This window comes from Paralichthys olivaceus, chromosome 22, assembly GCF_024713975.1.
Source record: "Paralichthys olivaceus isolate ysfri-2021 chromosome 22, ASM2471397v2, whole genome shotgun sequence".
NCBI classification, from domain to species: Eukaryota; Metazoa; Chordata; class Actinopteri; order Pleuronectiformes; family Paralichthyidae; genus Paralichthys; species Paralichthys olivaceus.
Window position 1 is genome coordinate 16,644,858 of NC_091114.1, and position 26,265 is coordinate 16,671,122.

At 45.5% G+C, this 26,265-nt stretch overlaps 2 protein-coding genes across 2 annotated transcripts; one reads left to right on the forward strand and one right to left on the reverse strand.

Moving 5' to 3' along the window:
• Positions 1-17,962, reverse strand: capn1 (calpain 1). Its single transcript, XM_069518503.1, has 22 exons — positions 17,826-17,962; positions 15,210-15,822; positions 13,160-13,229; positions 11,111-11,229; positions 6,768-6,901; positions 6,482-6,650; positions 5,965-6,048; positions 5,446-5,531; positions 5,141-5,215; positions 4,826-4,986; positions 4,492-4,652; positions 4,390-4,401; positions 4,029-4,240; positions 3,744-3,783; positions 3,603-3,668; positions 3,458-3,515; positions 3,044-3,108; positions 2,856-2,924; positions 2,620-2,698; positions 2,405-2,521; positions 2,188-2,246; positions 1-1,976 (listed from the first exon to the last, which is right to left on the reverse strand). Exons 2-22 carry the CDS (start codon positions 15,468-15,470, stop codon positions 1,950-1,952), a joined length of 2,124 nt encoding a protein of 707 aa, XP_069374604.1. The 5' UTR covers positions 15,471-15,822; positions 17,826-17,962; the 3' UTR covers positions 1-1,949.
• On the forward strand, positions 17,602-26,160 carry sf3b2 (splicing factor 3b, subunit 2). The gene is made up of 23 exons (XM_069518502.1): positions 17,602-17,922; positions 18,803-19,081; positions 19,472-19,518; positions 19,685-19,735; positions 20,205-20,429; positions 20,571-20,621; positions 20,735-20,825; positions 21,022-21,116; positions 21,303-21,411; positions 21,506-21,603; positions 21,799-22,029; positions 22,144-22,266; positions 22,342-22,422; positions 22,515-22,742; positions 22,833-22,982; positions 23,069-23,158; positions 23,524-23,631; positions 23,747-23,854; positions 24,225-24,367; positions 24,891-24,992; positions 25,250-25,349; positions 25,457-25,648; positions 25,811-26,160. Exons 2-23 carry the CDS (start codon positions 18,952-18,954, stop codon positions 25,880-25,882), a joined length of 2,625 nt encoding a protein of 874 aa, XP_069374603.1. The 5' UTR covers positions 17,602-17,922; positions 18,803-18,951; the 3' UTR covers positions 25,883-26,160.
• The last annotated feature ends 105 nt before the right edge of the window (positions 26,161-26,265 follow it).

The window sequence follows — 26,265 nt, forward strand, 5'->3', positions numbered from 1 at the left end:
TGGTGGAAACCTCCCATCTTTATTTTCAGCCAGTGGATTGAAGTTTGACAGAGGAAGCTAAACAGTAAACCAACGGATCGCACGATGAGCGGGTCCAAAGGGAACCGGGATGTTACCACTGTAAACATTAGCTGATGTTGCATAAGCGTGACGCTGCAGACACTGTGGTCAAGGCTGCGGCGGTTTTCAGACGATCGTACTAATGAAAACTGTTTAAACTCTTCCATTTTAAAAACCGGTCAAACAATTGGCCGAACAAACACAAGACATTCTCATCTTGATAAAATGATTTTCACTTTTCAATCCTTTCCATTCCCCAAAGTGAACTTTTTTAATACAACTCTTCAAAATAAAACATTTGCTCCCCTGGTCAAACAGAAACCAGACAGGAAATCGACGTACTACAGTTCACACTGCATGCACACAACATATCCATTCATATTGCATAACTGTTCGTCTGTAAGCACTGACGTGTTCTTGTTCCCTTTGGCAGGAGCGACCGAACAAGGCCGTCACATCCCTTTTCAATCATCTGCTACAGCCGTTATATAAAAGCATTGATTTTTTTTCAAATTTGGTAAAACAGTCAGTAAAAAGAGCCATGCATAATGATGAGCCGGTTTTAAAGCTGAGTAGATCTGTTGAAAGAAATAAAACACATTCTCTGTGAGGAGGAGTCAAACCTCGACACACAGGTCGAAGCTCATGTTGGCACAGGATGGAAATGGAAAAGCACCAGACCAGCAGATATATTTATATAAATCCACATTACGCACGTTCATCAGCACGAGATCGTGGATGTTGAACAGAAAGAAGAGCGAGCCGCCACGTGCTGGCTCGACCACGTCCGGCACTGAGAGAAACAGGCGGAGCTCCGAGCGTCTCCATAAGAAAAGAGGATGAAGTCTCAGAGCGGACGAGCAAATTCATTCTAATCACTTATGAGTTAGAAAAGTGTTAAAGTCAACCAGCAGATGAATGTGGCCATGCAGGAGAGTCACTGAAGACGTGGTGCTCCATAAGTTTGAATTACAAGATGACGAACGGTCGTTAATGATAATGAACAATCATAAAATAATCACGTCAAAGAAAACGTTTGGTTCAACGTAGATTAAAAGAAAAAAGAACAAAGACGAATGAGTTTTGGCACAATTTTCAAGAGAGTGTGTGTGTGTGTGTGTGTGTGTGTGTGTGTGTGTGTGTGTGTGTGTGTGTGTGTGTGTGTGTGTGTGTGTGTGTCTGTAAACATATTCAAACCAATTTATTTGACTAAAAATCATTTTCTTATTCAGGTTTGTCATTTAAAACCACGTAGAGGCTCGAAGTTAGCCTCTTTAAACATTAACGACATATTTCTATATTTAGTGAAAGTCAATTTAAGATAAAAACTTTTTTGTCCCACATTCTGGAATTAAACTGATTCCAGAACTTTGGCCCCGACAGGTCTGCTACTGAGAATAGTTTTTATTGCATGTAAAGCTAGCCTGTTTATTTTTTTTAGACAACCTAGCTACACATTTATGCAATAAATGAAAGTTAATTAATTCTTTAGTCACCCACTGACATTTTACCGATAAGGTTTCTGCCCCCTATAGGTCGGCTGCAGAGAAATGTTTGAAGCTATAGCTAAAAATGAGAGTAAAAATATAACAAGCAACATATAACTGAAAAATTATTCTACGATAAAGGTTTTTGGATCACTTCTGCCCCCTGGAGGTCTGCTACAGAGACACATCTGAATCTCGAGAGACGCTCCGTTGGCCGCCAGGCTAAAGAAGTGTTGGCAGATGTTTGTGATACAGGCACAGTAATGATGGATTTACAGTCTTTAGCCTCGGAGGAGGGGCTCGCAGCGATCGCAGCCTGGAGGACAAGGAGGCGCAGGAGAAAAGGCACTTCTGAAAGATACTGGGGGCTGCAGCTCGAGTTACAAAGATGTCCGCTCATCTTCAGGCAAACATGGTCAGGGTGATCCACTGCAGAGCAGATACAGAGTAAAGATCATCAGCAGCTGTTTCAGTACAAATATAGATGCAGTGGGATGTTTGAGGGGGTAATGAAGGCTAAACAGCTTGATCGCCCCCTGGTGGCTGGCTGCAATACAGGTCATTTAGAAAAGTCTGATCATTTCACACGTGTTCTCGGAAGCCGGTGTCCAGCCTCTATCTGGATGAGTGTTTTCCATACCTGGAAGAAGGTGAGGGATATTTGACCGTCTGCATCTGTGTCCAGGGTCTTAAAGGTTTCTGCAGAGACAGAATCACTTTTTTAACACAAATCTTTTTACTTCCATTCTGATTTTCAATGTTTTGTGTTTCATCCGAACGCGTTAGAACTGTAGCCACGCTCTTTATTTTCACTTGTCAACGCGCTCCTGTGTGAGATCTGTGGCTGTGGGACTCACTGAACATCGTCTCCAGTCGGACCAGGCAGGTGACGAAGTTGTCAAAGTCCACAGCCATGTCGGCCTCGGTGTAGCGCAGGATGATCAGCTGGAACAGGTGGTTGGTCAACTTGAAACCTTGAAGTCAGTGAAAAATGTCTGACTTACTTTTCTTTTTCTCATATTGACGTGTCAAGGTTACACGGGTCATGTGAGTATTGACGTTTTAAAGGTACCTGCGGATTCCAGAGCCATCCTCATCTCATACGAGCTCATGGTGCCAGATTTGTCCAAGTCGAACTGTCTGAATATGGTCTGACACGAGCGAGAGGAAGAAGATTTCACGTGGAGAGAAACCAACACACAGTTAGACAGCAAACAAGAAAACGAAAAACACAAGTCCTCTGGCCACAAAATGCAGGAGGTGACGCAGGATCGGTACTGTGTTCGAGCCGTCACTGTTCAGTCTCACCAGGTATCGTTTGACCTTTTCCCAGAGGACGTGGAACTCCGTCAGGCCCAGTTTTCCGCTGCCGTCCGTCTGATCCGACAAGTTAAGAGTAAACAACAGTGACTTTCTGTTTGAGTTTCAAAGTATTTCTAACGTCAACAACACGTCAACAATCCTGAGGTGAGAGAAGACGGATGAACCGAGGATACGTCCATGAGGTTGATCATGCTGCGACATGCTTCTTTCGTGAAGCCGTCTGTCTTCAGGTCTTTATCTGCACGAGACAGAAAGACAGAAATTAAAAATTATTATTTTAAAATATTCAAACTAATTACGTCCAAGGTGGTTACGTTTTCAACCCAGTCCGCGTGTCCGTCTGCAGGACTAAGATCCAGATCATTTAAATGTGGATGCATCTTCAACATTTACAGAACGAGGTCCAAACACACGACAGGTTCGGTGCAAAGTTCAACTGCTGGCGGACGATAATAAAATTAAGATTTCCACCAAACCAGAGAGACAACACATTCAGCTCTCGCTCGGATCTGGACAAAGATCCAGGTTTGTGCTGTCGTCACAGTTTCCTGATGTTGAAACTCAAGTCAAGTGTGATTTCTGCTAACGTTTGCTGATGATCCTGTTGAGGATGGTCTGCAGCTCCGTCACACTGATCTCCATGTCCTGCAAACAGAGAAGATCAGTCACATTAAACTCGATGATACTTATGACGTGAACCACGTCTGCACTTCCTGCGGCCTGAGAACTCACCGGCCCCGCCAGCTGCCTGAACAGATTCTTGAAGCCAGCGTCGATCTGGCTCTCGTCCAGCTGAATCTGAAACACGGAACAAACACGTTAAGTTTCTGTCCACGCATCATTACTGACGTGTTACTCGAACGGTCGTCTCACCTCTGTCGGCAGCTCCGCTTCAACCTTGTCATCCAGCTCCCTGACGTGGAAAGAGAAAAACGTTTTTCTTATGTGAGAAGTATTTCGTGTATTCTTCATTTTCGATCAGGGGATTTGTACAATTTTTTTATTTTTATCCCAAAAGGTGGGATTGATTTATTTTTTTATCTTTAATCTATTCTTTCATCTTTATTTTTCTATATTACTTATTTTGATTTTGATTAAAAAATAAAAATATGTTGTGATTAACGACAGCACAGAGTTTTCCAGGTTACGCTCACTCACTCAGAGTTCGCCGGCTTCTCGGAGAAAACTCTGAGGACGAAGTCGGCCTCTTTGTGGGGATCGAACGTGGAGGGCACGATGATGTACTCGCCCGCAGGCAGACGCAGCCGCGAGCTGACCTCCCTCAGGTTGATGAAGAGCTCGGAGCGAGCGCTGGAGGCGTGGGTGAGGAAGAACTCCCGCTTCAGATGGACCCCGGACTTGCCCGCGAACTGAGGACGGAGTTTGTCTGTTAGTCAATAAAGTCTTTCATAGTTTTCCCTCAACAGCAGCTCCACCTCTAAGTTCATGTTCATTTAAATGTTGGAAATCAGATTAAATCCCGTCGCTGTTCATTCAGAAACTGGAGAGAAGCTCGTACCTCATTTGGAACCTGAAGAGAAAACAGAAACATGAGATTAATAACTATTAATCATGTGCAACATAAAAATAAACTCGGCAATAATCAACGACTGCCTCTCACCTCGTACAGAGCGAACCCGATGGTCTCCATGTCTTTGCCTTCTCGCCGCTTCTTCCTGCGGTCCTTTTGCATCAGGGCGACCAGGAAGCTGCACTCTGATTTGCCGGGGGCGTCCGGGTGCTGCAGCGCGATCTTGAACTGAGGGTTGAGCCAGAAGGTGGCTGCAGACAGGAAGTGAAAAAAACTGAGCCCATATGAAAGATATACTTCAAATATCAAGTAGAATCAAACAAGGGGAGGGGTCATCGATCTCATTTCCCATAAATCCTTGTCAACCTCCTCTTCTCATCTCATTTCTACCTCCGGTTCGTTTCCTCCCTTCGTCCCCTCGTACCTGGGAAGTTCCTGCAGCCTCCTGCCGTGCTGCCTCGCCTCCACTCCCCCTGGTAGAGCGAGGAGCTCCACTTCTTCAGCTGGCTGTTCTGCAGGGCGTCGGCCGTTATGTTACAGATCTCCAGGCGGCTGAACTCGCGCAGGAAGTCGCTGAACGACATCCTGGAAGACGGAGACAGGTGACGCAGTTAGGACAATGTTATCCGATTATTCATCTAGAACAGAACAAACATTTGATCCTATCGAAGGTCGAACCTTCTGAATAAAAACCTGCTCTGTCCTCATGGAAGCAGGAGACGTGCTCACGGTGACTCACCAGAATTCACCGTCCTCGCTGCGGTTTTGTAGCCGACCTCTGACGGAGCGATCCACGCTGTCCCACTCTCTGGAGCTGAAGATTTCCCAGAGACGAGACACAACGGTGCAAAGATGAGTTCAGGACACACAGCGAGCGATGACGTCACAGACACCTCAGCTTCATCTTCAGATTTATCGTCCGTATGTTTCGTTTCAAACATTGTGTGTGTGTGTGTGTGTGTGTGTGAGACTCAAGTGTATTGTTCAGTAAAATCACACGATGGACTCGTGTTTCTTCGTGTGTGATGTGTAGCGGACTCTTACTTGTCGCTCCAGGCCCCGGTCCACTCCACCTCCCCCCAGGGGTTCCTGATGCGAACCAGCTTGGTCATATTTCCTCTGTACACAACCTGTCGGACAGAAACAACACCAGACTGTGATGAGCGTGTGTGTGTGTGTGTGTGTGTGTGTGTGTGTGTCCCTGCCTAACTCTACTGTCACATGGGGTCAGTGGGTTTCATGCACGTCATGTGTACGTAGCGTGTGTTAGCCTGAAATGAATAGTTACAGGGAGACGGAGCATAATGAGAAGCAGAAACAAGTGCTGACATCAAACAGTTTGTTTGACTCAATGAGAAACAAGAGTTTCTTTGTTTACTTTGTTACGAAGGTTTTTTGTTCTGCAAAGTTAAAAAGCCGATAATCCAAGTTACCGACGAGACACCGACTTCTTCCACAGTCCACAGTAACCGAGGTCTGGTTTCTAGTTGGACTCTGGAAACACCGAATCAGTCTCAAGTTGAACTGTGCATTGTCTTTGGACTGATCAACATTCGTCCTCACCTCGTCCACTGCGGTCACAGAGTAGGCGTGTCCCTTCACCAGCTTCTTGAACGTGACGGCCTCCATGTCCCGTGTGCTGGTGATCTGAGGCACAGAGTAAAACACCCGGTCACCGAGGTCGACAGGGACAAAGACAGAAATCTGCAGACTGGAGCCGACTCAGACATTAGGACCAACGAGCTCTACGGAGTGAGAAATCTGAATGTCATGCGTGTGCGTGTGTGTGTAACGTGTAGACGTAATGACGCTGGGACGTCAAACTGAATTCCACATCTGTTAGCTTCAGCAGAACATGAGACACATGACTCACATCATTCATCTTAGTGTTTAAACTATTAGCACTTAAACTGAGACAGGAAGTGATGAATCACCACTTGAGGGCGCCGTGCTCGATAAAAAGTTCACATTGTTGTGCAACATTCAGTGTCCTCCAGCTCCTGAGGGACATGTCTGTCTCTTCAGCTGTTGAATGCGTAAACATTGTGCTTGTGTCTGCGGACGCGTGCACGGTACTGACGTCGATGGAGCAGCCCAGCAGCGACCCTCTCTCTATGGCTCTGCTGATGATGCTGTGGAGGTCGGACGGCGCCTTCCCGAGATCGAACATCTCCGTCACGCCGCCGGTGAAGTCCTCAAATCCCTCCGACGTGCTGCCGCCCGACAGAGCCTCATAACAGCCGTTTAGTCTGAGACAACAGAGGACATGAATGAGCAGGAAGTAGAGAGAGACCAGCTTTTTAATAGACGTAAGATAATGTGAATAAAAACAACTCGCTCTCCTCCTGTCGGCCGCTCGCTCTTACTTGGCGTAGGCCTTCTCCAGCAGTGCGCTCCAGAACTCCGTCCCCTCCACCGAGTGGACAAACAGCAGCTTCCCGTCCTTCACCGGCAGCCGGTCGTCGATCACCACCTCCACCCACTCGCCAAACTGCCAGAACTGCACCACAGACAGAGGAGGAGATCCACGTTACACGTCGGCTCATGAAATACACCGAATGTGACAAGATAAGACACGAGACGTGTGAAGGATGTTATCAGCAGGAAGTGCTATAATAATACTTTAATGTCATTTTAATATAATTGAGGTTACAAAATAAAAGGGATCCACATGTGATACTGAGAGAAAGACGTGAGTTCTGTTGTGTTTCCTGAACTAAATACACCGAACGTTCAACTAAAAAAATTATATTCGTAAAACCGGTCCTGCCAGTAAATCATTGGCGACTCCCCCAAAAGAATCAGGAGGTCAGACAATGAGAGGACTGAGAGAAGCGTCAGCTGTTTTCAGAGAAGATTAAAAGATGAAGTTCACTGAATCACTGCTGCAACTTTCCCACGACTGTCGTACTGTCGTTGGCCAGCAGGGAGCAGCAGAGGCCAACGCAACCCGAGAGGAGAAGAGTGTGTGTGTGTGTGTGTGTGTGTGTGTGTGTGTGTGTGTGTGTGTGTGTGTGTGTGTGTGTGTGTGTGTCAGGGTTGTTATTGTCTGAATCTGTGCAGTTGATTTCAACATCCTCATCAGTTTTACACATGATATCATTTGTGGATTATACACTGGGAGTCTGAGGTTCCGTGTTTCTACAGAGTCTACGTCCACTGGAGTCACTTTTGTTTTTGGTTTAACTCGACGTGACGTGAAACCAGTCGCACTCGAACTGAGGCCAAAACACTGGAGGCAGTGAACGTCAAAATAAGAGCGTGTAGCACAGTGTTATGAGAGAAATATCTCTTTTTCAAAGTAATTCGATTTGTAGAGAGAAAGACGGGGGAGGGAGGTGCAGGATAATCGTGTGTGTGTGTGTGTGTGTGTGTGTGTTTGTAATGAGTGGAATGTGTTGTGTGTACAGCAGGAAGATCATTCTACACACCCTGCATATCCACCTCTGGGAGGAGCAGTGTTACAGTGAACACACCCCACACAAACACACACACACACATGTAAAGAGGCCCACTCACTCGCCTGTGGCAAATATGCTACCACACCCACACACGCACACACACACACACACACACACACACACACACACACACACACACACACACACACACACACACACACACACACACAGAGCCTGGCGCTGCAGACTCTTTCTCTCACAGTGAAGTGACACCAACACTCAGCTGAGGGAAATGAAACGTTACCACATCTGTGTCAGGACTTGCAGCCTCAAAGCTTGAGAAATCGTGTCTCTCCGTCCAACTCAAAACACGTTAAACACTCATGAGCTATAATAGGAACAGTGCAAACAGTGTTTTTATAATTTACACCTCTTCCCTTTCACTTGTTTGTTCACACAGCCGCCGCCTTCTCCTTCTTCTTCTTCTCTCTTTTTAAATCAATCACAAGTACGCCCCTGCCAGTGCATAACTACATTTTGGGATGACTCATCCAGGTCTCTGGAATCCATCCAGAGACTTAGAGGATCCGGAGCGATACAAAGGAAAACCCCTGGAAGAGTCAGTGAGCAGAAAAGTGAAAAGCAGAAAGTGGAAACATGCTCGGACAAAGAAACATGAAACAAAAAGAAAACTGTTCATGCAACAGAGAGAGAGGACGAAGAAACTAGGTCAACTCTCTTTACCTTCTGTGCACGAACATTAAACAGGCATGTAGATTAAATCTCATTATTTCCACTCACACTAGCAGACGAGTGTGTGTGTGTGTGTGCATGAGGGAGTGTGTGTGTGTGTGTGTGTGTGTGTGTGTGTGTGTGCATGAGGGAGTGTGTGTTTATGTATTTACATATTATGGATGGCTTTGGATAAAAAACACAGTGTCTCTGGAAGTAATCAGAGACTAACAGGCTTCTCTGTAACTGAGTCACCAGCCCCAGTGTGTGTGTGTGTGTGTGTGTGTGTGTGTGTGTGTGTGTGTGTGTGTGTGTGTGTGTGTGTGTGTGTGTGTGTGTGTGTTTATTGATTCTTTGATGGATGAGTCTCTTACAGCAGAGAAACCCTGACGCTGGAAGGATTTCAGTGTCTTTCTTGATGAATGGATTTCCCAAATATCCTTTAGCCTAACCTGTGTGCACGTGTGTGTGTATGTACATGTGTGTGCATGTGTGTCTGTGTGTCTGTGTGTGTACATGTGTGTGCATGTGTGTCTGTGTGTCTGTGTGTGTACATGTGTGTGCAGTGGCCGACAGCAGTCTGCTCACTTCTGGTGTAATGACTTCGATGACATGTGTGTTTGTCTCCACTGCACGTTGGTTTCTATGCATGTAACATGCAGCTGTGATGGGTGAGCACTTCTACTCCCTGTCTCCCTCTCTGTCTCCCTGTCTCCCTCTCCCTCTCTGTCTCCCTCTCTGTCACCCTGTCTCCCTCTCCCTCTCTTGGCGGGCTGACAGTGGCGCTGGCAGAGCTGACTCAGCTCAAATTGCTCCGTGACCAAGCAAATTGAGACGGTGGAAAAATGATGATATTTCATCTGCTTCTCATTAACAAAAGGTTGAAAACTATTTTTAAAAAAAGGAGTAATTGGCAGTCGGAGGGTCGGAGGACATTTCCTCCATGTTCAGTTTGAAATCTGCTCTCTCTCTTCTCTCCAGCTGTTCTGGCAGATTCCTCACATCAAGAAACACGAGAGCAACAAGAGAGAAACAGCAGAGCAGCGCTTAGCAACACACACACACACACACACACACACACACACTCCCTCATGCACACACACACACACACACACACACACACACACACACACACACAGACACACACACACACACAGACACACACACACACTTTAAACTGCTGTGGTTCAGTTTTCTGGGCCATACTTTAGTTACTTTTAGTTACTGTAGTTACTTTAGTTACTTTTAGTTACTGTAGTTACTTTAGTTACTTTTAGTTACTTCGTTACCTCGTTACTGTCGTTACTTTTGGTTACTTCGTTACTTTAGTTACTTCGTTACTTCGTTACTTTTCGCTACTTCATTACTTTTCGTTACTTTTAATTACTTCGTTACTTTTAGTTACTTCGTTACTTTTGTTACTTCGTTACTTTAGTTACTTCAGTCACTTTAGTTACTTTAGTACTCTTCATGTCACTGAACAGCTCTGGCGTCGGTGAGATGTGAAAAGCAACGTCTCCATCCAACTCTCAACATATGATATGAGTGTAACATGATGACACACACACACACACACACACACACACACACACACACACACACACACACACACCTCTGACCAGCAGTGGCTTTTTGCGTAATCCCGCTAAATAACAGACGAACAAACTTCCAGGCTCCATTAGCTATTAGCTATATTAGCAACATTTCTAACTCATGATTAGAAGCGACCGACTGGACCCTCTGCATTCATCCATTCATCCATTCATCCATTTGACTGCAGCTTCATGAATCAACCAGCGGTTTACAAATCGTATGTAAAGCAGAGTTCAGCTGACGAGGCTCCACACTCTCGCAGCGCAGACACAAAATAAACAGAACAAAGTCGATGTGTTTATGTCACCGAGCTGATTCTGAACCACTTTACAGCTTCAGTGTCTTTAAACCAGTTCTGTAGATTCCACTCAGGACGGACTGGGTGTGGATCTTATCTCAGATGACTCATGAAGAATGAAGGAAACTCTTCACTGACTCAACTGAACTAGAATTTTTCACAATCATATATTCTAACAAACATTTTTTATGAATATACGACACATAATAAAGTTTATACGATGTGAGAACTTGCGACAACCTCCAGGGCTCGTGGTTTTATCTTGAAAATACTTTTTAAGATAACATCAATTCAAAATCCAGTTTGGAAGCAGAACACTCAGTCGAGCTCACACCTCCGCCAAGCAGTTCACGAAACAACATTTAAACTCTCCAGACCCAGATTCTTATTTCTGTCTGCACACACTCATAAATATCAGTCCCCTAAAAACCTCTTTTCATCAAGATCCATGAATTTTATCTGGGAAATGAATGAAAATGTAGGAAATCGCCTCAGTGAAGGTTTCAAACAGGTAAAGAAACACTGTGGGGTTCTAACGTCAGCAGCCGAGAGCATCAGGGAGATTCATCGTAAGAAAACTGTGAATGTGAACGTTGTTCTGTTGCAGCAGGTCAGAAGTGATGAAGTGAGTGTGAGGGGCGTCTGCTGCGTTTATGTGCGGAGCAGGAAGTTGTGCTGTTGTCACCTGGAAGTGAAAGATGCCGGCGTATCCCTGCTGGAAGCTCTGACCGTGAGGAACCACTCTGTGCAGGAGGGCGTTGTTTAAGGTCAGCGAGGCAATGGCAGCCAGCAGCCAGCAGTCGCCTGTGGAAACACACACACGGGTTTATTCTCCTGGATCCGCTCTGAATGTCAGAAACCTCTCGCTCAGCGTGATGCATCAGATAGATGAGACAGGACGTCAGCAGCTTGCTGATGTTAAACAGGCGTTGGACACTGGGTCCTGCAGCTCCAGAGCAAAGTCTCATTCATTTCTTCCTCCCACATGAAACTTAAATGCACCTGGAGGCCGATCGTCCAAACTCATAACACTGGTATTCAGCTTTTAACAGCTCGGTGGCGACAAGGGTCAGGAACCATGTTTGAACAAGCTTCGCCCTCAAACGGGAGGGGCAGTTATTTCTGGACTTGAGGGGCTGGAACTAACAACCCGCCCTGAGAAGCCTCTGATAAGAACCTCACTGTGCATTTAAGGCTCGATAATCGTTATTAACGGATTCTTTAGTTCGTCTGTTGGCAGATAACCTTCGGCGACAGTTTCTGTCTGGGAGCGGGTGACCGTCGCACATCACTCACACTCACAGATATCTGTCACTCACATATGTCTGATTTCATTCGTCAAGATCTATAAAATATTCCTCGTAAGATTAGTGAAAACGTAGAAGAAGAAAAAACATGCAGGGTTCAAAAGTGACAAAGTGGACAGACTGGACGAACCAGTAGAAGGAAGACATTTCAACAGAGAGACGTTTAGAGGAATAATGATCCGTTCTGCCAAAGGTCATGATAAGTCCTGAAACTTTCTGTTTCATTGTGACCAGTGCTATAAAAGCAGGTTGATGACACTCACTCGTGTTGTTTGTCTGTGAGAAGCTTTGTCTCTCACTGATGTTGTCACATAAACCCTGATAACAGAGAACACCTCAGCACTGATAAACACCACGACTCAGTGCCGCTGCATTCGACTGTAAAACAAAGCCACGCAGGATGTTATCCAGAGGGGGGGGGGGGGGGCCTTGTTTACAGATGTGAGGCTGAGAAACAGAGCATGAATTATAGATGCAGGAAACGTCTCAGGAAACAAACTGTTACTGCTGCGGCTGGATTGACTGTTAACTCGATTCTGCTTCTGTTTACGTCCATCATCCTCGTTTCCTCCGGATTCACTCGTTTGTTTGTTTTTTACTCGGTAAGACGTGGGCGTGGCTGACGCTTTCATCACAACAGCAACAATCCCAGTTGTGCTGATGCATCATGCTACAGCTATCAATATATAATAACAATATATATATATATAAAGATAATAAGAATAACTATGAAGACATCAGCAATTAAGATGTTTTCTCTTCTGTTTATGGGCCAACAAGACTCTGACGTGTCACAGCAGCAGAGAAAGAGATCAGGACATTTAAAACGCAGAGTGGCGACCCACCGTCATGAACAACACAGATTCTAAATAGTTTTTCAGTGTGCAGGTGAACATCCTTCAGTTTGGGCTGCTAACTAAAACACAGGATTCGCAGTTTCATTATTAAAGTAGAAACTGAATGGAGTTGAAAAGGACAGGAAGACAACGTTCTTTGTCTCACGCTTCCTCAGACCAGCAGACTCCGCCCATGTCGGTGGCTGTAGAACATCCACAAAGATGTCACGGTCCTCAGCAGGTGGGATTCAGCATTAACATCTGGAAATACCCAAGTAAAGCTCACACCAGGTTTGGTAACAATCCGACCATTCACCTGGTAAAAATAACAAACCAGCGACTGGTCACATGTCACCTGTGACTCTGAACCTGTGGCAGCACGGTAACAGTTGACCATGTCTTCGTCAAGGTCACGTTGCTCTGAGACGGAAGCTTTACTTATATATATATATATTTTCCTGTTTCATTCGCTGACCGCCGGCGCTCCTCCCTCGTCGAGCTGTTAGCAGTTTGAATCGTGGGTATTTCTCTCCTCCAACAGCTGAATCATGCAGCAGTGAAGCAGTCGGGATCTCTCCCAGCGGGACTCACCCAGAGCTCCCTGACAGATGTCTGTGCGAGTAGCTCCGTCTACGATGAACTCGGCTCGCTTGCAGAACTCCTGTCGACAGCACACACACGAACAAAAGAGGACAATTAGGGCTTTGCTCACCTTTGGACACAAATTCTTACAAACACACACGTGCATAAATAAATGAATGTAGGATGCAGTTGGTCATGTTATAAAGACAATTAAAAGGAAACTGTACTCTTCCACATATCTCTGTGTCCAGCGTAGTGACTGGAACAAGTACAAGTACAAGTACAAGTACAAGTGGTAGTTTGTTTGCAGATTTAAATGAAACATGGCAGAAGGAAGGGGCCAAGAAAGAACGCATTCCATTTTGGTGCAGATCTGGAACAAAGGAGCAGATGCAATAATAATTCTCTCTCTTTCTTTAACATGAAACTTCCTGGATCTGCCCCTTTTTTCCAAAACTGAAAGGGTTCTTTCTGCGGCCCCTGACTCATCGTTCCTTACTAATGTTCATGGAAAACCCTGCAGCCGTTTTTGTACAATCGTGCTGACAAACAGACAAGAAGTAAAAATGTCAAACATCCTCTGGTTTCAGTTTCCCTGGTGCTCCTTTAAAAAGTGACGAGCTAAAATGAGCTCCAGACTACCTGAGGCTACAGGAAAACATTGCTGCATTCTAGTGTTTCTTGTTCACGTCTTGTTTCCCAGTATTCCTCTCTTCGTGAGCCGTCTTCTACTCGTGAGCGTGAGAAACCACACATGACGCTATAAAAAGAAATACTCCTCTTCTCCCTCTCACACAGCTGCACACAAACCGTGACACACACGACTGAACTCACACAACTTAAACTGTCTTTTCCAGGGTCACGCTGAGCTCAGATTTTTTTTTTTTTAAACCGAGAACACCATGAACCCTCTTATGCAGCGTAAATATTACAGATCCTGCGGTGCAGGCGTTAGAGCACATGCATTATGAAACATCCGCCTTTTTGGAGAGACGAGACCCGGGGAGCATTAGAGCTGACACACATGTTCACACACAGGGGTCGACACACTCAGATGGAAGCAGAGAGAGGAGCTAAGAGGCTGCAGTCACGTACATGATCATGACCCCGGCAAGCTTTTAAAGATCGCGATGCATCGGGCTGCACTTGCACCCGGCCGACAGCAGCCGCCCGTCACGGTGTGTGCAAATCAAACAGTGACGGGCGTGTGCCGTGATGACACCGAGTGGAGACTCGTGTTCTCTGGTGTCATGATGAAATGTGCGGTTCGCTTCCTGAGACACGAACAAACCTCCTGTTGAAACCATATGATCCAATCACACCCGACAGAAAGTTTAGTTGCCAGGCAACAGATAAAAGTCTGCGAGGAAAGGTTGTGACAAGTAATAAAAAAAGTGTTGAGGGAACAGACTGTGTCCTGAAGTCACCAGTCAGTGTCTGGTGGGTTTCATCAGGTCGTAAAACAGGATGAGACTTAATCTCTTTATATCTTCAGAACTTTAAACCAAACTCTGGAAATGAAATGTTCACTTTTACCACAGATCTTATTGTTACTGACAAAACAACGATTCAATGTTTTCACGTCTTCCTGGTTGACACCACTGACAGTAAAAGTGAAGCCAAATCCTCTTGATCGCCCCCTAGTGTCTGGCTGCAGTATAGCTCATAAATCCTCCATGTTAGCAGAAGGGACAGGGACCAAACTAAGGTTTTTGTTATAAAGACTAAGAATTTGAAGACTTGTGAAGTCAGATAAATGTCATAGATTCTGTCGGATGGTGGAGTTTTCCAACTGCACTTGAACACACCGACTGGCAGAGTATCTGTATGATTAAAACAAACGAATTCAGACTTCGACTAAATTATGATTTTATATTGTTTTAAAAGTGAGAAACATGAAGTGTTCTTTGCAAAGATGCCTTTAATTTTAATTCTGTATCAAGGATGTGATTTTTCTTGTACATACGTACATGTATATACTATATTCAATATTACACTGACATAATAATAATATCGCAGCTAGGATCCCTTCTCTGACACCTCCCTCTTCATTTCTCACCGTGGGTCTCATCCAGCGGACTCCTTGGGTCTTGGAGGATCTCGGTCCGAGCTCGTCGAATCCCAGGGACGACGAGGCGCACGGGAACAGGCTGTCCTCGAACAGCCTCCGACTCTGCAGGCACTGGGCTCTCAGAGACTCGTAATCCTGACCCAGAAACTTCACCGCGTTGTTGTTCTGCCCCAGACCTTCATCACGATCCCACTGGCTCCTCAGCCTGGCGGCCATGCCCGTGGCAGAGTAGATGTGCTCCTCCACCATCCTGAATCCGTGGAGTTAACAGCGAAGGGTTGACTGTCACTGATCGTTACACGTGTGGAGCTACGATGAGACGTCAGGATGTGTCGGTAATTAATGAGGCACCAACAGCGTCTACATAAAGCACTCTGGAGGCACTAATGCAAATCTGATATAAGATGCTCAATCATAAATCAGAATTTTAAATCAGTAGCCATTAAGAAGCTATTAAATATTGACAGGAACAGGCTGCTGCTTGGTGCTTGTGGTTCTGCTGCAGCTGGAAGCTTCGTGTAGCGTAGAGACTCAAACTACAGACGCGACATCGGCAGGAGTGCAGTGTGCGAGTCCTTCCTTGTCCTGCCGCCGGGAAACCCTAAAAGAAAAGAAGTTAAACATCAGAGAAACACACACACACATGCTCGCAAAGGGATAAGTTACAATCGGAAAGCTGTATTCTCTCCAGCGACCAGCGGAGGGCGACTCCACTGGTTGCAAAACAAAGTCTATGAGAAAATGAGTCTTCTTCTCACTTGATTTATAAAACAAGTGTAATATATTTTCTTTAGGAGTTTATGGTCTCAGGTCCCATTTAGAGACGAAGAGACGAAAACTATCGTCCTCATGTCCCCCATTGTGTGTCAGGCTCCACCCCCTGCCCCTCCAAATATGGTATGGTCTGGTTTAAAGAAAAAAACAAGATGGTGCTGCACAAAACCCCAAAGTGGAGGCTTCTAAACGGCCGCTCACAAACCAATGAGTGACGCCACTAAAGTCAATGTTTAATCAGACAGGTCCATTAAGGAAATGCTGGATGGGGAGTGTACGTGCATGTGCATGTGCATGTGTATTTACAGTGCCCCTGAGCGTAACAGGAAGGCGAGGCTCTGAAACCTGCTGCACAATGACGAGCACGAGGCCCAGAACAAGCAAAAGCTCTCTCAGACTGTAATTAAACTCAGTGGTCGAGGCTCCTGACAGAACTGGAGCGTCAGAGAGTTCGTCTCAGTTTGTGTCTCTTCTTTCTGTCTCTCACAGATGTGCACAAAAGTCTATTCTTAACATCTGTCCCTTTATTCTCAGGCGTCACATGAGTTTACCACAACACAGGAAATGATACAGAAACCGACGCCGTTGCCATAACGATTTCTGTCGTCTGATGTCAGGACTGCTTTCCTGCTGACGTGTGTCTACGACCACGACTAAATACACGCGGCTTGTTGCCCAAGCGAAGCCCGAGGGTTCCTGAGGTCCAGCGTTGTGTGCTGCGAGTCAGCGTCCTCTGGTGTATTGCTGCAGGCTGGGGTCACGTTCCAAACACTGTGGCACCAAACATCCAAAGTGTCTCTGCTCCGAAGCCTCGGAGAAAATAGACCAGCAGAGAAACAAGAGACGCTCGGCGTCGGCAGAGGAAGAGAAATGCTGAGTATCAGAGTGATTTGAATCAAAGTGAAACCAGACTCTCCATGTTTCTGCAGCGCGAGGCTGAAATTCAAGTGATCTTGAAGCACATGCTTTTCAAAACTAGAGCCTGAGAACAGCTCAGGACAGGAAGAGAACATCCAGAGTCAAATTCCATTCTGTGTGATCTCACTTAGGCTCCACCCCCTCTCCTCCAAATACGCTCACTTCTGGCTTCAAAAAACCAAGATGGCGCCGGACAAAATGGCGAACTCGAGGTTTCAAAGCAGCGGCTCACAAACCAACAGCGTGACGTGACTTTTTAAAGTAATATATCGGTGGATATGTCGGCATCAGATCATTTTTACACTTCATGAGCTCTAATCACGCAAGTGAACGTTACACGACTGATCGCAGTCTTTTTGAAAGCAGCGAAACATTTAGCGAAAATAAAAATAAAAGGTTGTTCCTGGTTCTGGAGAGTTTACTGACACGACACGTGACAGTGTGTTGGGTTTTAATCTTCACAGACTTGAAGCTCAGACATCTCAGTCATCATCGACATTTTATATGGAATTATTACACTTTATTATTATTATCGTTGTTATTCTACTCCGTCACATCTGTCCTGAGCCACATCGGTGGAGCTGTCACTCAAACTTCTGACGGACACATGTTCTCTCAGAGTAGCCCAGCTGGTGGGTGTGGCCCCGGACAGGAAGCGACCCGACATCCAGCTGTTTGTGTGGAACTTAGTTTTGAACAGCTGCACGAGCCCTCAACAAACCTCGAGCTGCTCGAGGAGCGAACGAAAACGAGGGCGAGCAACGAAAACTAAAAAAGAAAAAAAAAAAGAACCTCGATCGATTCAGGAGGATTCAAGGACACAAAGTTAAAAGCTCAGATTTCAACACACAGAAAAGTTCACGAGACAAACACGAGACAAACACGAGACAAACACGAGACAAACACATTTACCTCCGTGTCTTCACAGAGTCCTCTGATCACTCATCAAGGCTGGACTCACTGGTTCTGCTTCCATGTTGAGACAAGGACCAACCCCCACTCCGTCTGTGTGAGGCTCTCTCTCTCTCTCTCTCTCCCCCCCCCCCCCCCCCCCCCCCCCCACGCCCTCAGCTGCTGCAGATAACGCTCATGCGCACTGCCACGACTCACACTTATTTTTTATTATTGACATTATTTAAATATTAATGGTTAATATAGTGTAACATAGTATAATTTAATGTTATTTAATATTGAATAGTATAATATAATATGATTTAATATTGTATAGTATAATATAATATGATTTAATATTGTATAGTATAATATAATGTTATTTAATATTGGATAGTACAATATAATGTTGTTTAATATTGTATAGTATAATTTAATGTTATTTAATATTGTATAGTAGAATATAACTTATAAGAATTAGATGTTATTACCATGTTTTTATTTTCCTCTATATATCTTGTCTCCTTGTGAATTTCCTTGACCTGCTATCTATTATCTATCTATTATCTATCTATCTATTATCTATCTATCTATTATATTTATATTTATTATATACTATATATAATATATATATTGTATGTGAAGCTCATCTCTCGTATGAAAGCTGCTGAACTAATCAAGTTGATTATTAATATCTCATGTCATCCTCAGGCTGGTCTCTCTCTCCCTCTCTCTGTCTCTCTCTGTCTCTCTCTCTGTCTCTCTCTCTCCCTCTCTCTCCCTCTCTCTCTCTCTCCCTCTCTCTCTCTGTCTCTCTCTCTCTCTCCCTCTCTCTCTCTCTCCCTCTCTCTCTCTCTCTCTCTCTCTCTCCCTCTCTCTCTCTCTGTCTCTCTCTCTCTCTCTCTCTCTCCCTCTCTCTCTCTCTCTCTCTCTCTCTCTTTCATTTATTTACTTTTATTTTATTTTCAATCACAAATCAATGGCCATGTCTAATCCAGGGTCAACACTGACACCTAGAGGCTGTGATCCGTAGCTGCACCCCTTTCTCGTTTCGGACTACACCTCCCGGCGGGCATTGCGCCTTACCCATCATGCTCGGTACCGGACTCTCTTGTGCTCAGCGTCGCTTCATTCAGGGAGATTCAACATGGCGTCCGACGGACCACCGGGCACCGAGTCCCTGCAGTCCGACTTAGGCAGCGCTATCGCGGCTTTGAACACATGGAGCCACCCGGAGCTCCAGGCCAAGCTGGCGGAGCTGGGAGCGCCCGTGATGGGTAAGAGGGAAGAGCGGGGAAGGGCGCGGAGAGCCGGGGAGAGGCGCTAACAACAGCTAGCCAGTTGCTAATGCTAGCTGCTAACGCTAGCTGCTAACGCCGGGCCTGTTGACACTCTGCTCGTGTCTCGTGCTAACAACGTGAAGCTTTAATCAACGAGGCGTTCGAAGCAAACGTCCCCGACACGCGTTCGTTGTTGCGGGTGTGTAACTCGAGCCTCTGGCGATCCTACGAGCTACTAGCTAGCTACTTGTCAGACTTATCGTTAGCCAACTCTTCTGCGCGCCCGTTCAGAGGGAAGCTAACGTGGTAAATCGTGCGCGTTCATCTCAAGTGTGTGTGTGGTTCGATTCCCGGGGGTTGTGTGAACGTGTGTTCTGGTGTTTCCAGGTCCCAGAGAGGAGCTGGTTGACAGACTGAAGAGCTACATGATGCAGGTGAGAGTCTGGTTTTCACCTATCACACGTTGTAACGTGTGGACGCAGCTTGTTGCACCAACAGACTGTTGGAATAAACAACATCAACTCTACACTTTCTGACAGTTTAATGACATCGAACGTGAAAACAGATTTCAAGCCTCTTTGTTAACCTGTGTCTCTGCAGACTGGGATTCTCCTCAGCAAACACGGCGATGACAAACCAATGGGCCCGCAGGTGAATGAAATCATAGTCTTCTTCGTAGAACATCTGGGGAAGATGTTGAGTCTGGACATCGCGTATTTTATTTTTAAGTTGCTGGAAACTCTTCGAACTGTCATGATTGTGTGACAGTAGAATGTGATGGTGTCACACCAGATTTAATGTGTTAACTAAATCACTTTTCATTTGTGGAATAACGTTGAAGTCCTAAAATTGTTAAAACAGTTGTATTATGTGACTGATCTTGAAATATCTGCTGTAAAAATCTGTATCCACTACATGTAATCTGTTTATATTCAACATTTTTAAAAATATATCTTTGGTTATATATGACACTTGTGTTATTTTACATGTGTAGCTAACCCCACTTTTTACGTTATAGGCAAATAAGTGTGTAAAATAAAATGTGTGTATGATAAATTCATCCATGGGTTTGTTTTATAACCTCATATCCTCACAGTCTCCTGTAATTCTTCCTGCACAGATGCCAGGTATCCCCCCCATGCCCCCGATGCCGCCCATGCCTCCTGGTATGGGCATGCTCCAGGCTATGAGCATGATGCCCGGCGGGCCCCCTCCGTCCGGCATCCACATGGGCATGGAGCCCCCGGGTCTGCCCCCTCCCGGGATGTCACATGAAGATCAGCTGAAGATGGCTCAGCAGAGAGCTGCCATGGTGCTGCAGCAGGAGGAGAGGGCCAAGCAGCAGGTGAGGGGGGGGGGTGGAATACAAGTTGTAACCCACTTGCTGCATTTAGCTTTGAAACACAGAAGAACTCTGAGGCACTAAAGTTTGACGCAGTTAGGGCTTGTTGATCTTTGTATATTTATTCATGAATGTTGGTCACAGGGTGATTCCAGAGTCATGGATGTACACGATCTTCTGGAGCAGCAGAAAAGGGTGAGAGAAGAATATAGTCAACCCGTCACAGGATTATTTAATAACTCCATTTAAATTTTCTCCCACTGTAATTTCACTACTTTTATTTCTCTGTCCTTCTCTGTGAATATCAGGCTGCGGTGATGCTGGAACAAGAGCGTCAGCAGGAGATGACCAAGATGGGTCCGGGGCCCAGGGCCATGCCCCCCATCAGTGCAATGAGAGGTAATGCTTGGATCTCAGATTTCTATATTAATCATAATAAGTTGTTACAGAGTTATTCTGCCTGAGACCAGTTCCATCAGTGGAACTAGTCCAACATCTGTTGGAAAGGAAGGAACGTTAACTTTCTTTACAGAAGTTTTAGGGCTGACTTTTGTAACGTGTTTTCACCCAAAATAAAAAAAATCTTGCCCCGCAGGTATGGATCCTCGTGGGCCGCTGCCTCCTGGCGTGAGCATGATGCCGACCCAGAAACAAAGAGTGCCTCCTCCTCCAGGAGAAGACAACAGAGAGGTGAACAGACGCTTTTCCTTCTCTGTGTTTTTTCATGTGGTGCAAGTGCATAAATGAAATTAATCTTAACATTAACGTTCAGTTGAGTTTCCTCTAAAACTCGTAAATGTTTTTGCAGCACGTTTCAGAACGTTGCACACTTCCGTATGAAATGACACCATGATAACTCTTTTGTTTCCATTCCAGCTCTGGCAGAACGAGGAGATAAGCGTCAGTGGCCCCAAGATCCCTCAGGCTCTGGAGAAAATCCTCCAGCTGAAGGAGATCCGGCAGGAGCAGCTCACAGACCCCACAGGTCAGAACAGCCAGCGACAGTTTGAACAGCAGCTCAGACAGTTTCTCTTTTGGGGTTTGATTTGACTCAATTTTATTTCTTTTTCCTTTCAAAGGGGAGGAATATGATGAGGGAGCAGAGATGGACATGAACTCCTCTGCTCCAGTCATGTCTGAGACAGAGGACGACGACGGCCAAATGTCTAAGAAAGATGTAAGTCTTTGTCTTAAGCTGTCTTATGATGTATCATAAGCACTTTTGAGGAGTGGCATCAGAGAAGTTAATATACCTCGGATGTTTAATTCTCCACATTGTCCCCTTGTGTATTTATATGTGCAAACCATCACAGGAAATAGATCTTATGTTGTGTCATTTGTGTTTTAATCCCAATATCAACATTTTCCTCAGAAAAACCGGAGACGCAGGAACCGCAAGAAGAAGAGCAAGAAGAAGCGAGCTCAGGTGAAGAAGGAGCAGGTGGAGCAGCAGGAGCAGCAGAAGGAGGGTGGAGAGAAGGAGAAAGACAAAGAGAAAGAAAAAGAGAAGGAGCCGGAGGTGGAGATCGAGTACATCACAGAGGAGCCAGAGATTTACGACCCAAACTACATCTTCTTCAAGAGGATCTTTGAGGCGTTCAAGGTTGGAAACATTTGACTGCAGAGGAATTCGTAGCTAACGAAGCTTTGAGTTTTTAAAATAATTATGTTTTGCTTTGGTTTTGCTGTAATGAAGTGGTTTCTTTCTTTTTCCCAGCTGACAGATGATGTCAAGAAGGAGAAGGAGAAGGAGCCTGAGAAGACCGATAAGCCGGAGACAGCCGTGCTGCGGAAAAAGGGATTTGAGGAGGAGAGGAGAGACAGCGACGACAGCGATGAGGTTTGAATCCTTCCATCTGTCAGAAAGCAGAACCACTTTTAAGTTTACATTAACTTAAATGTTTTTTATTGACAGGAAATAAGACCAGATGTTCCGAAACTGTCCAAGAAGAAGCTGAGGAGGATGAACAGACTGACCGTGGCTGAGCTCAAGCAGGTAAATTCAGATTCCCTCTTTCACGCTGTGGTCTATCAGGAAGAAATGTTCTTCAAGATAGAATCAAATCTCCCCCTGCCCCTTTGCTCCAGCTGGTGGCTCGTCCTGATGTCGTGGAGATGCATGATGTGACCGCCCAGGAGCCCAAGCTGCTCGTCCACCTGAAGGCCACCAGGAACACGGTGCCGGTGCCTCGCCACTGGTGCTTCAAAAGGAAGTACCTGCAGGGCAAGAGAGGTATCGAGAAGCCTCCGTTCGAGCTCCCGGAGTTCATCAAGAGGACGGGCATCCAGGAGATGAGGGAGGCCCTGCAGGAGAAGGTGGGTTTGTGAAATGTGCAGAAGCCCTTTAGCTTCTCTGTCTTTTTAAAGTGATGTGATACAACCAGGCTCTTTGGTGTCTGATCGCAGGAGGACGCCAAAACAATGAAGACCAAAATGAGGGAGAAGGTCCGCCCCAAGATGGGAAAGATCGACATCGACTACCAGAAGCTGCACGATGCCTTCTTCAAATGGCAGATCAAACCCAAGCTCACCATCCACGGAGATCTTTACTATGAGGTAGTAGAGCCCAGAACCGTCCGATGACTTGGACAGTTGTGTCGTGTGAACTTGGCTGAACAGAACCTGTGTTTCTTTGTCTGCAGGGAAAAGAGTTTGAGACTCGTCTGAAAGAGAAGAAGCCTGGCGACCTGTCTGATGAGCTGCGTATCGCTCTGGGGATGCCAGTTGGACCCGTGAGTTCAACACTAAAACATTATTTAGTTTTACAATGAGCCACAATCTTCAAGTTACTGAAGCTTTGAGATGAGATCCTGTTGAAGAACACACAAATATCATATAGAGAGCTCATACTGTCGGTCTTTGATTCTACAGGCTCAAGTTCACTACTGTTGAAGATTAGTATTAATGTGCTGTTGTGACTCTGTTGTGTCACCTTGTCTCTTGTTGTGTCTCTTTCTCTGCTGTTAAAAGTATTAATGTACAAGCTGTGAAAACGAGTCTCCTTGTTTATACAAAAGGACATTAAGACAAAAGGATCCAAATAGAATAGATTTGAAATGATGAAGCATTTAAAAAAGTTTTGTCTTTTATTTCCCAGAATGCCCACAAGGTGCCGCCTCCGTGGCTGATTGCCATGCAGAGGTACGGCCCCCCTCCCTCCTACCCCAACCTCAAAATCCCCGGACTTAACTCCCCCATCCCAGAGGTAAGAGTTTCTTATGCAACCCCGAATACGTAGAAGTACTGACCCGATGTCTGAACCTCAACACCTGATTAGAGCAGCGCTGTAATGTTGATGCTCGTCCTCCTCTTCCTGTCAGAACTGTACGTTTGGTTACCACGCTGGAGGCTGGGGGAAGCCGCCGGTAGACGAAATGGGCAAACCTCTTTACGGTGACGTGTTCGGGACCAATGCTGCAGACTTCCAGGTGACAATATATAACAGTTAGTCCTTAAGATGTCATTATAATATTTAATATGTTAAATATAAAGAAAACTAAAGCAAAACGCTTCAAACCAATGAAAGAAATCAATTCAAAATAAATATTAAGAATAGTAAAGAACTTTATAAATATCAGTAAATACTTACAGAAGAAGTTATTGGACAGTTGCAGCCTATTTAATCCTAAACTTGAAATTAAAAGTTTTTATGATGGTCGTTGAAGATGTTAATTATATGATGGAGCTTTAATTAAGATCTTTCACTGAAATTGACATTTATAAAAGTCCTTTTAACTTTGAGGTTCGGATATGTGCGTTAAACTGATTTTGTGTGTGTGTGTGTGTGTTTTCGTTCAGGCCAAAGCGGACGAGGAGGAGTTGGACCACACGCCGTGGGGAGAGCTGGAGCCTTCGGACGAGGAGTCCTCGGAGGAAGAAGAGGAGGAGGAGAGCGATGAGGAGAAACCAGACGAGACCGGGTTCTTCACACCAGCAGACAGGTACTTCAGATGATGGTTGACGCTTTAATCCTGAAGTTACAAACATCAGCAGATAAAACTCAACCGAAATAGAACAGAATGATTTTATTTTTAGGACGTGAGTTATTCTAGATCAAATGAAGAACATAGTCCTGCTCCGTTCAAGGAGCTGGAGGCTGAAACACCAGTGGGTTTAAATGATGTTCTCATCAATGCACAGACACGTGCTGAGGTTATTACCATCATTTACCATTTAATCACTAGATCAACTGCTCTGTGAGCTTTGGGAGTGAAGCTCACACTGGGATTAACAGTTGGTTCAGTTGATGAGGTGTTTAATGTCTGAGTGTGTTCGTGTCTTTGTCCGTGTGTGTATTTAATGTGTTTTTTTTATTGCACATGTGAAAACACGGGTGTTGGGGGGGTTGAGGCCCAGAGTCAAATCATCAACACAGCTCCGTGGCGTGCTGTGCTCCGTGTTCATACACTCATGGAGAAAGATGTGCATGAATGAACTTGTCATGTGCTGTGTTCTGTGTTCCAGTGGACTGATCACGCCCGGAGGCTTCTCGTCTGTCCCCGCCGGCATGGAGACCCCAGAGCTGATTGAGCTGAGGAAGAAGAAGATCGAGGAGGCCATGGACGGGTGAGTGTGGCTGTCAGCTGAGATGTATTCATTCACCACGCGCCGCAAACAGAAGCAGCTCCTGCGATGTGATTTTCAGTTCATGGATTTAAAGCTGTGATATGAGACATCTATGACAGGACGCCTGTAATTTTAGTTAGATCCACGTTATCTCTGCGAGAAGTTCCGGAGCAAACTGTGATGTTTGTATTGTTCCCACACTTTGCTGCGTAACGTGAGTTTAGTTGTTTTAATGGATCATTCTGTTGGTTTCATAGAAATGAGACGCCACAGCTCTTCACTGTGCTTCCTGAGAGACGAACTGGACCAGTTGGAGCTGCAATGATGGCCTCCACGCACATCTATGACGTGTCAGGGGTGAGACGCGTCTTTACGAGATGTTTGTGTGAACAGTTCGTCCAAATGAAGACAAGAAGCCTTTAAAACTCCTCCTCACTCTTATTCTTCCTCTCTGCTCCCCTCAGGCCATGGTCGGTCGCAAGGCGGGTGGAGGGCAGGAGTCCCAGGGAGTGGAGGTGGCCCTGGCTCCAGAGGAGCTGGAGCTGGACCCGATGGCCATGACCCAAAAGTACGAGGAGCACGTCAGGGAGCAGCAGGCCCAGGTGGAGAAGGAGGACTTCAGCGACATGGTGGCAGAACACGCCGCCAAACAGAAGGTACGAGTCGTTCAGTCTCACCTGAATATGAATGTACTCGTGTGCTTCTTCACCTTTAAGAGAAACCTGACGCTCCCTTTAAGTGCTTCCTGTTTCCCCCTTGTGGTCACATTTGAATATTAATAGCGTCTTTTTCTCTCCGCTTCATTCGTCACTGTGCAGCAAAAAAAGAGGAAGGCCCAGCCACAGGACACACGAGGCGGCGCAAAGAAATACAAAGAGTTCAAGTTCTAGAGCTGAGGCACCGAGACACAGCGGCGCGAGAGAATCCGCCGCAACAGGAAGAGAAAGAGGATTCCGATTTTAACTTGGGAGGATGTAGACTGCGACACCTGTCCCCTGTTACCGCAGTGACAGTACATACGGTTTCTTTTTTAAAAATACACATGACGCATCTCGTGTTCTTGGTGTCACGTGACAGAAGTGACATGTATTTTCTCTGTTGTGGTTATTTTTTCAGTGTAACCATGTTTCTTTTCTGTTTTTTTTGTAAATAAATCAAGTGACGACAAGTTTGCAGAGTTTTAAAATTCATTCATCTCGTGTCCTTACTGATGTGTAGTGTTAAAACACAATGAGGCACCATGAGGGGTTTAGTGCTGATGAGCAGTAACGTC

Excerpts from the sequence above, each read along its gene's own strand:
- sf3b2 (XM_069518502.1), top strand. The coding sequence starts at position 18,952 with ATGGCGTCCGACGGACCACCGGGCACCGAGTCCCTGCAGTCCGACTTA. Across the intron at positions 23,159-23,523 it reads TGGGGATGCCAGTTGGACCC|AATGCCCACAAGGTGCCGCC; the intron begins GTGAGTTCAACA and ends TTTATTTCCCAG. Across the intron at positions 23,855-24,224 it reads CCAATGCTGCAGACTTCCAG|GCCAAAGCGGACGAGGAGGA; the intron begins GTGACAATATAT and ends GTTTTCGTTCAG.
- capn1 (XM_069518503.1), bottom strand. The coding sequence starts at position 15,470 with ATGGTGGAGGAGCACATCTACTCTGCCACGGGCATGGCCGCCAGGCTG. Across the intron at positions 13,230-15,209 it reads TCCGCTGGATGAGACCCACG|GAGTTCTGCAAGCGAGCCGA; the intron begins GTGAGAAATGAA and ends TGCTGTCGACAG. Across the intron at positions 3,669-3,743 it reads AAGCGGAGCTGCCGACAGAG|ATTCAGCTGGACGAGAGCCA; the intron begins GTGAGACGACCG and ends TCCGTGTTTCAG.